At 41.7% G+C, this 9,344-nt stretch overlaps 1 protein-coding gene across 1 annotated transcript; it reads right to left on the bottom strand.

Moving 5' to 3' along the window:
* Positions 1-38: 38 nt before the first annotated feature.
* Positions 39-2,285, bottom strand: LOC103695459 (F-box protein At2g26160-like). The gene is made up of 2 exons (XM_008776798.4): positions 916-2,285; positions 39-711 (listed from the first exon to the last, which is right to left on the bottom strand). The coding sequence occupies exons 1-2, from the start codon at positions 2,268-2,270 to the stop codon at positions 678-680; spliced, it is 1,389 nt and encodes a 462-aa protein (XP_008775020.3). The 5' UTR covers positions 2,271-2,285; the 3' UTR covers positions 39-677.
* Between the last annotated feature and the right edge of the window lie 7,059 nt (positions 2,286-9,344).

The following is a 9,344-nucleotide window of genomic DNA, read 5'->3' as shown; positions in this document are numbered from 1 at the left end:
TCCCTTGGATATTCCTACTGCTCCAAACAATCAAATTGTAGAAAAGCTTAACAGTGACCATTAAATGAATTAATTGCATACAACTATGGTTTGCTGCAATGCTTTAGGCCCCAGTGGTGCTTATCAAGTTCTAGGCACCTGCCATTCAAACTCTTTTATTTCTTTAAAGCATGGCTTCTCTGTGAACAATACCTTGTGGTTGTTGATCTTGGTATCAGTAAGCTGATTCCCATAAACGATGGCCTATTTATTAGACCTTGCAAGAATATCTTTCCACAAGAATGCAAAGGATAATTTCTAGAACGTTGTGCAGGCAGGCATGATTTGTAAGACCTTGCAGCCTTCATACAAAAATAGTGTGAATTCTTTTATCCATCAGTGAAAGGATGTGCTCCAGAATGCAAATGTTTTGTTGAAAGAAGGATTAATCCTAGTTTTGAACCAAAGCTGACGATAAGATTTGGATGAAATCTAACCTACCAAAGTGAAAAAAAAAGGTTTAGAAAACTGGTATATGATTGAGTATTTCTGTAGGTTTACAACAAGGCAGCTTTACAAGTCTCTTTCTGCTGTACTTCACACAGGTCATAGTCATACTGTACAACCAGATTTGCTTATCACCAACCACTCAAGCAAATTAGTATATCCTTGAAATATTAGCACATCCCAAGCACTAATTAACAGAAGCCAGAATACATCACTCCCTTTGACCTGCAATGACAAAACAAGATCTTAGCAAGCTCACATATTGCACCTTTTTTTTTTTTTTTTGGTGCATATGACATTGGATTCAATAGCAAGAAGACAAATGCATGAAAAGGAGACAACAATTATAAGCAAAAAAAAAGGAGACAGAGCAATTAAAAGTAGATAAAAGTTGGCATGGAAAGAGAGAAAGAAGGGGGTTGGACATACCAATCTTCATGCTCGCAGTAGCAAAGGAGGTGGTCAAAGAGACTGAAAGGGCGGCAGAGGAGCTCCTTTCCCGCCTTTCCTCCATGCATGGAGCCTTGGTGGTAAGAGAGGGATTCAAAGCTGCCATCCTCCAAATGGAACACACCAGCTGAATCCTGAAGCGAACAGACACCAAAATAGATGGAATTGGCTCTAATTCCAGGGAAATCCTTTGCAGAGACTGATAGAGTCCGATCCTGAGCCAGGAACAGAGCACGATCACCCAAGCTCTTCATGAGAACCAGCCTCGGTGCCCGTCCGCTTAGATCAACCTTAAAAACTTGGAATTTGCTCGTGTCCACGAAACCGCCAGAGATGGCGCAGCTGTAGTACCTCCGGACCAGCAAAAGATCTCCGGCGGACTCCACCAGATACGAGTTCATCACATGAAGGTCGAAGGATTGGACCACGACAGGGGTCACAGTCGGCGGCGGGCCGATGCTGCAGACGGCGATCGATCCATTGTAATCCGTGGCGTAGAATCGGCCCTGATAGCACAAGGTGCTCGTGAAATGGAAATTCTCGAGACGATCCGTCATTACCCAGCTGCCGTCGCCGACATTAGCAAAAGCTAGTCTCTGCGAATGGTAGAACGAGAGCAGGACGGTAGAGAGACCCGAAAAGAAGGAGAAAGTGACGGCAGCGCTCGTCACCCGCAAGGGATCCAATTCGTCTTCGGTGGCCTCAAGAGGAGGGAGATGGGTGAGAGAGTTGGTGAAGGGGTTCAGGAGACGGACCGCGGCGGTGGCTTTGTCTTGCAGGAGCAGCAGGCCGTCGGCGCAGCCGATGATCTTATGGTGATCGAGCTCGGGGAGGCGGAGGCGGAGGGACTTACCGGTGGAGAGGTGGAAGAAGTGGCGAAACTTGCCGCCGTCGCCGTCGGAGCAGAGCATGATCCAGGAGCGAGGGGGAGGGGCATGGAAGGTGGCGCCCCGGGGGTCTGCGGTCGCCGAGCGCCACGCTTTGCACACCGAGCGGAGCCCGATGTAGTCGACGACGTCGCCGGCGAGCAGGAAGGCGGCAATTTCTCGGAGGAGGTCCGCGCAAAGCATGGACCAGTCCACCATCGGCTCCTTCATCTCTTCATGCAGCAAATGAGGCTTCTTCATTATGGATGCTGTGCGGTTCGGCAGTGTTCTTCTTAACTGCTTCCTCTTATGTTTTGCTTCACCAAATTTATAGCAGCACCGAGTGAGTGGCTGGGAAAGGATAGAGATGGGAAAGAAGAGGGGGTCGGGATTTGCTCGAAATCTAATCTTGTTTGGAAACCGGTTCGCCTTGGCCCCATGTTTCCCGAGGTGGATGGGAGCTATCATTTTCGCCTCTCTTTGACAAGATGCCGTGTGTACCCGGCGCGGCGCCTTTGTCTCTACTTCTCTCCCGCCCTTGCCCTTGGAGGCAGCCCCTCCCCGGGCCCTCACCGCTATCATACCGCCGGGTTGATGATTCCATATGATGTACATGGTACCACAATCTCCAACCTCATTAAAAAAAAAATAATTTTTTTAGTTCTATATAAATATTTAAAATTTATTATTAAAATATTAATAAAAAATTAAAAAAGAAAAAAATTTCTGTTTCATTACATTCGATACATCTTAGAGATTATATATATACTCATTCTATAAAAAAAATAAATATATAGTATAATATAGAATCACATTAATAATAAAAAATATTATTGGCCGATACAAATTGTTATATGATTTCTAAAATTATTCTAACGAAATTATGTTAATAAAAAAAAATAATATAAGTTGATACAGAATCATACTAATAAAGAAAAATATGCAGAATCCTGTATAGATTCTTACATACAAAAGATTTGTGTTTGTATTCGATGGATCATCGATGGGTCTGATTGGTGCTTAAAAGATTTGCATGCATACGTGAGATATCAAAAAAAATTAAATTGCTACCGACCATCCATTAGATGGTTAGCCAGTTAACCAAGATGATATAAGTTAGGAAATATATGTCATCAAAGATTTTTTTTTTTGAAAAATAGGGCCCACACGCTAGTTACCAGTACCCCGACAGCTGCCACCTGATAACAATCGGGCAAGTTAAAGGATGGGTTGAAAGGAAATTTAATTGCAGTATATGTCACCAGAGACTGTTTGCTATCTAGATAAATTGATTGATGCATTAGTATTTTTTGGGTTGTCGCTTCTCTCCAGATTCCCTACTTGGTAACCAGAAATGGGAGTGGATATCGTATTATTGAAGGAGAGTTTCTTTTTTGTCCTTGTCATCTGAACTCTCCGGAGGCTTCACGCCACTTGGCATGCCTTTGGATAAAGAGGTTCAGTTAGGGAACTTATCCTTTTTCTGTTTCTGTCCTCTTTCGATTCCCATATTCTCTCTCCTCTCTGAGTGGCAAACATCTTGTTTTCCTTCTCTACTTGCAATCAGCTGAAGTATCTTATAACCTTTCGAGCCTACAGGCGTGGCCTTTTGGACTTGTCTGAATGATTGACATCCCCCTTCACATTAGAGAGTTCTAATCCTAATGAGTCAGAATAATGAATCACGAGTATGTTTGATTGGAGGAGAGGTTAAGAATGGAAATTGGTGACTTCCATTCCAGCCATTTCATTGGAGGGGGTTTTATTTCTATTCCAATTTAGAGGTGAATGGAAATGCTCTAATTCTCCAAAATTCAATTCAAACTCTTTTCTAATATTCAAATCTTATTTTCATTCCAATTTAGATTTCGATTTCAGTCATGAACCACATACGTCAGAAAATATGGCCATTTTGATTCCTATTTCAATTCATTTCGATTCTAATTCCAGTCACGAACCAAATACACGTCTAGTCCAATTATTCTGAATCAAAATACAAGCCCATTGTTGTTGGGAATTTAGTTGGTTTGTGGGGATCTTAGAAGTGAGGAAAAGACTGGAATGTAGAGGAAAATTAATTTCAAAATCTTGAAATCCCTTCGTCACAACAATAAGAATTCTTCTCAATCTCCCAAACTTTAGGTAACTAATGGAATCTTGGCAAAGTAGAAACTGAAAATTTTTATTTGTATCTTTCATGAAAAGGTCAATTGTCATAAGAAACACTAAATGATTAGGTTGATTGCCATATTTGATTCCCTTGAATGTTTTTTTTTTTTTTTTGATGATGATGATGACAAAGGGAGGCATAGGCCACCCGGAATTTCCTTGAATGGTTCTGATCCCATCAAAACAATAAAGTTCTTCAGATCAGTTTCCATGTAAAATTCATGGTTATGAGATTTCTTGAAATATGGATTAACAATAGGTAGAGATTTTGCTATGGATATACTGGCAAAAATTCCGTTCGAGGAATGAAGATAGGCAGTAGAGGTTTCATAGCGGAGAAGATGATAATACAGATAGGGATAAAGTGGTAGTGGTAGTGATGGTGGAAGTGTTGCGATAGTGCGAAGATAGTAATGGCTGCTATAGTGTAGTGGTGGCAGTGGTGACAGCGAGCGTGGCAATAGTGCTGACGACGACAGAAACAATGGTGGTGGTGGTAGAAACGATATTGACAGTGGTGATAAAAAACATGCGTTTTTAGTTTTGAAAATATTAAAAATATTTTTTTATTTTTATTTTTTAAAAATAGGAAATAACTTTAAAAAATTGCATCAAACATATATATTTTTTCTTGATTTATATAATTTTATTTTTAAAAAGAAAAACAGGAAATAAAAGCCCTAAGTTTTCTATTGTTGTTTTGCTTTATATCAACAAAAAGGTTCTTGTGCATGCCCCGTGTTTATCATACAGAGCACGTGCAATGCGGCAGCTTTGTAGTTCATAAGGGAGAAATGGATCCGCTTACGCGTCCAGAGCTGATCGCTCGCACACACCCCGTGATGGCAGGAATGATGGAAACCTTTAATTCAGCCAATTGCTTTCAGACACCATTCATGCTAAGACTTGTTTAAAATTCTATTACAGCAAATGTTTGGCTACATTTCTTCTCAGTAATTCCTGAACTTATTTGCCAATGGAACATCCATAGCATCCCGTTGGATCTTTCCCCACCAAAGCATGATTGATCTTCTTTCGTGGTATCAATCATTGGATCGCATCCGGTGCAAATTTCAAAACACTCTGACCACTTTCTTTTATCTACAGCACATACTTCGAAGTGGATGTTGTGTGATTTAATGATCGATGTTGCGAAAAAAGATGAATCATTATTTCATATGAAAGAAAAATCCGAATCCAACATCTTTGTATTTTTTTTCTTTTTTTTTTACTAGAACGGATGATTTATATCTAACAAATATGAATACATCCAATAAAATCAGAGAACAAAATATCTCGGAGTGCCCGAAACAGTTCTCCATCTCCAGCCCACACGGTACTATCCATACGGCTGGCCACATAGGCAACTACTCAATCCGCTGCCCTATTAGTTTTACGGAAGATATTCAGACCATTCCATCCCTTGTCATAACTCAGATGTCATGAAGCAGCGGATGGTCGTCACCCACACTTCTCGGAACCTTCTGGATCCATCTGATAACCGTGGCCAAGTCATTTTCCATGATGACTGAGTGACCTCGCAAGTCTAGTTGGACATGTCGAACGCCTGCCCATATGGTCCTCAACTCTGCACCAGAATTCGAAACATCGAATAACTAACAGCCACCTGCTGCCATTATCCTGGATGTAGGTTGCGGGGGAGAGAGAAAGAGATACGGAATTATGCGGCTGGTGGCGGAATCTCCCTTTAGAAAAAGAGAGAATTTCACTGGGTTTGGTGCCGGTGAGAGGGAAAGAGATACTGAATTATGCGGCTGGTGGCGGAATCTCTCTTTCGAAAAAGAGAGAATTTCACTGTGTTTGGTGCTCTTGAGACCCACCGTATTGAGGGATGGAATCATCCTTGAAAGGAGCATATATTACTTTTAAAATTCTCATATAGATAAAGAATCATGCATCAGAACACTTCATTGGGAAGTTTGTAGTAGTATATTTTTAAATAACAAATTTCAATCATTTGTTCATGTACAAAATTTCAAGTGGTGGTGCATTAATTAGAAAATATATGTCAATTCAGAAATAATAACCTCCCTTGCCCTTTAGCACTCTCCCTAGAATATTTAATTGGTGAAATAAATAGTACAGCTATTTGAACTTTTCTTCTTCTCCAAAAAAAAAAAAAACATTAAACAAAATATGATGTTTTCATTGTTCAGCTTCATTTCATTTGTAATTTCGATGAAATAAGCAGTGAGTGTCGAGTTCCAGATGAGCTTTCTACGCAGTGACAGGAATATTTCCATGCAGCTTTTTCCGCCCACAGAAATCTTCAGGTTCGTTGCAAGTGTATGGAGCCGGTTGCTTTCTTACATTGGCAATTTGGCATCGGTGGTGCCGAAAGTGAAGGATGATGTATCTAATCAAACAGTTCTTCAGTTTGTCAAGGTGCAGTGTATCAAGGTGCTGGGCCAGTTTGTGGACAAACGTACGTCATGAGAGGATGGCAGGCTCTTTGGCAAGATTGGCAGTAATTCTCTAAAATTGCCGACTATGATTTCGTCAAAAGAGTTGGATGAGTTATACAATGATATAATCACAGTGCATGCTCCATGCTACGCCTTGTGTTGATCCTATAACCAACCAAGGTTTTAAGTTACAGCAGGGTGAATTTGAAGAAAAAAATAAAAAAAATAAAAAAAAAGAAGAGAGGAAGAAGAAAAAAAATTAAGAATTTAGATGCCTGATCGGAACGATCGTCAGAACGCATTTTATAAAAAATCAGAACACTTTATCTTATAGAATTTAAATTTTTGACTAACATCGTAGTATGGTTGCCTCGCAACCAAAATTAAGAAAAAAAATGCAACTTATGTTTGGATTGAGGATGATAGTTGAATAATATATCTTAAAGATTTTATCTTTTTTATCTATTCATAAATATATATTGCACAGAATTGATCTATTTGTATATGAAAAAAATCTTTGCCGATCTAAATAATTTTTTAAAAAATTTACTATAATATTTTTTATTATTTTATAAAAAATAAAAAATAATTTAACCTTCCAAGAAATTAGAATATTTTAAGTATTTTATGATCCAGCAGCTTGCAGAAGATTACTGGCCTCTCTATTTTTATTATTTTTTTTGAAAAAAGGAAAAATATTTTTTATTATTTTTATTAGTTACCAGTCCCTCTATTTTTTACTATTTTATCTGGAAAGAAATTATTTTATTTTTATTAATTATTATTATTTTTTCGCCACGTCCCGTCCTTCTCCTGGTCCTCTCCCCAAAACCACTTCCGCTGTGCGATATGCACCTATTTCTCTGTTGATTCCGATGCAGAAACGCGGATTTATAGAGAATTTTGGGCTGATTTTGGTGGAAATTTGGATTTCTAGAGGCAATTTGGTGTTTCTTGGTGGAGGGTTTTGAGGAGGAGGATGGCGAGAATGATAAGGTGGCTGCCGTGGCCGTCGCTGATGTGCAAGTGCAACAGACGTAGAGGGCGGCGGGGGTGGAGGACGAGGCGGAGACGAAGAGGGTGACGGCGGAGGTGCGGTGGAAGGAGCTGAAGGCGGTGTTGAGCTTACTGTGGTGGATGGTGACCAGGAACTAACAGGAGGAGGCGAGCTCTTCTTCTCTCCCTTTGTCCAAGAACGAGGCTCCTTCCCCTTCCTCTCGCCGTCAATCGTCGCTACTCCCGTACGTCGACCCGGCTCCACTCATCATGCAGCCAGCAGATGCATGACCGGCCTCATTCTCCTCCTCCTTCACCGCGACTATCCGGTCCTGGTTATCAGCAGCACGCTCCTCGGCTCCACGATCCCATCGGATGACATCGCCGTGCGAGGACTCGATCCCGGTGAGGACGACGCCGCTGGAGGGAGAGGTGGCCATCGAAGAGGGCGGTGGTGGCCGGAGTATTACTGCATGCCGAGGAGTTCTTTAGCAGGATTTCACCAATCGGGTTGGCCAAAAACATCTGGACCCTCCTTCTGCTCTTCCAGCATCGAAATATATTTTTGTATCCTAAGTGCCCCCACCCTTTAGCTTACTGAAGATGAATTTCTATGATCGATGATGAAAGAGGCGGAGGCATAAGCTTCATCATCAAAGATCATAATTTCAGACTAGTGGCGATGGGGTCAGCTGATCTTCGATTTATTGGTGGTATGTGCTGAGCTCATAGCTGTCTGGAATGATATCTTTTATGCCCAACGAACATTAGATGTAGATCGGATCATCCTCGAGGATAACTCGGCCATTGGATCAGGAGTTGGAGACATGCAAGTGAGAGCAAGCTGCTGCTAGTTGATATTCGTGGACTACTGCAGAAGTGTGGTGCCCATCAGAAAGCAAATTGTGTTGTAGCTGGCTGAGTTGCTCCCAGCTCACTATTTTGAGAATTTTGTTTGGAAGGGGCATGACATGGTGCCAAATTTTTTATCTGCTTTATTATTTTTGGATTTTTGTTGGCGGTATCTACCAACTCAGGAGAGAGAGAGGGAAAAAAAAAAAAAAAGGCCGTTTGACAAATGACAGCGATGGCAGCTGAGGAACCCAAGGGGGAGGCCCTTCTCGAGGTGGTAGGTGAGGCTGACGGGAGAGACGCCAAAGGCACGCATGGCTGCGATGCCCGTGATGCCAGAAACGGGTTGCGGCGAAGAAGATGGCGGAGAGAAGGGAGAGCGATATCAGGGGGGGTTCTATATACACCCCCCCTATTGCTAAGGACACCCCCCAAAAACCAAAAAAAAAATATCCAAACTAATCTTTAGTGTAATTACCATATTGTCCTTGAAATTTTCTCAGTACACCCCCCCTTCCTCCTCCTCCGTTTCGTTTTGAAAAGAAAAAAAAAAACACCCCTCAAACCCCCCTTAAACCCCTCGATCCATTTACATCGTTTAGGCGATCTTTGAAGGAGATTTAAGCCCCATTCGAAGCATGGACAAGCAACTAGTGATTTGGGACGAAGAATCGGCCGCAAAGGTACGTGTTCCACCTTGTTTCGAAATTTTTTTTTTTCACGGTTCGTGCTCCGTTCGGCACTGGATCGCCGAACAAAAGGCTTCTGTTCGGCTGAACAGTGCCGAACAGAAGCCTTCTGTTCGGCTTCACAGTGCCGAACAGAAGGCTTCTGTCCGGCACTGTGCAGCCGAACAGAAGGGTTCTGTCCGGCTCTGTGCAGCCGAACAGAAGCCTTCTGTTCGGCACTGTGCAGCCGAACAGAAGGCTTCTGGTGCCAAATCGCGTGCCGTGCTGAATTTTGTGCCGAACAGATCCTCTGATTCATTAATTCTTGGTGATAAATTATTTTATATGTAGGGCTATGCTACAACCGAATCGAGTATAATTGGATCAGAATTTGTACTGGATTACACAAGCGAATTTACAACTTACGAGGT

The sequence above is a fragment of the Phoenix dactylifera genome, unplaced genomic scaffold, assembly GCF_009389715.1.
Source record: "Phoenix dactylifera cultivar Barhee BC4 unplaced genomic scaffold, palm_55x_up_171113_PBpolish2nd_filt_p 000146F, whole genome shotgun sequence".
Classification (NCBI taxonomy): domain Eukaryota; kingdom Viridiplantae; phylum Streptophyta; class Magnoliopsida; order Arecales; family Arecaceae; genus Phoenix; species Phoenix dactylifera.
This window is presented reverse-complemented; position numbering and strand designations above follow the sequence as displayed.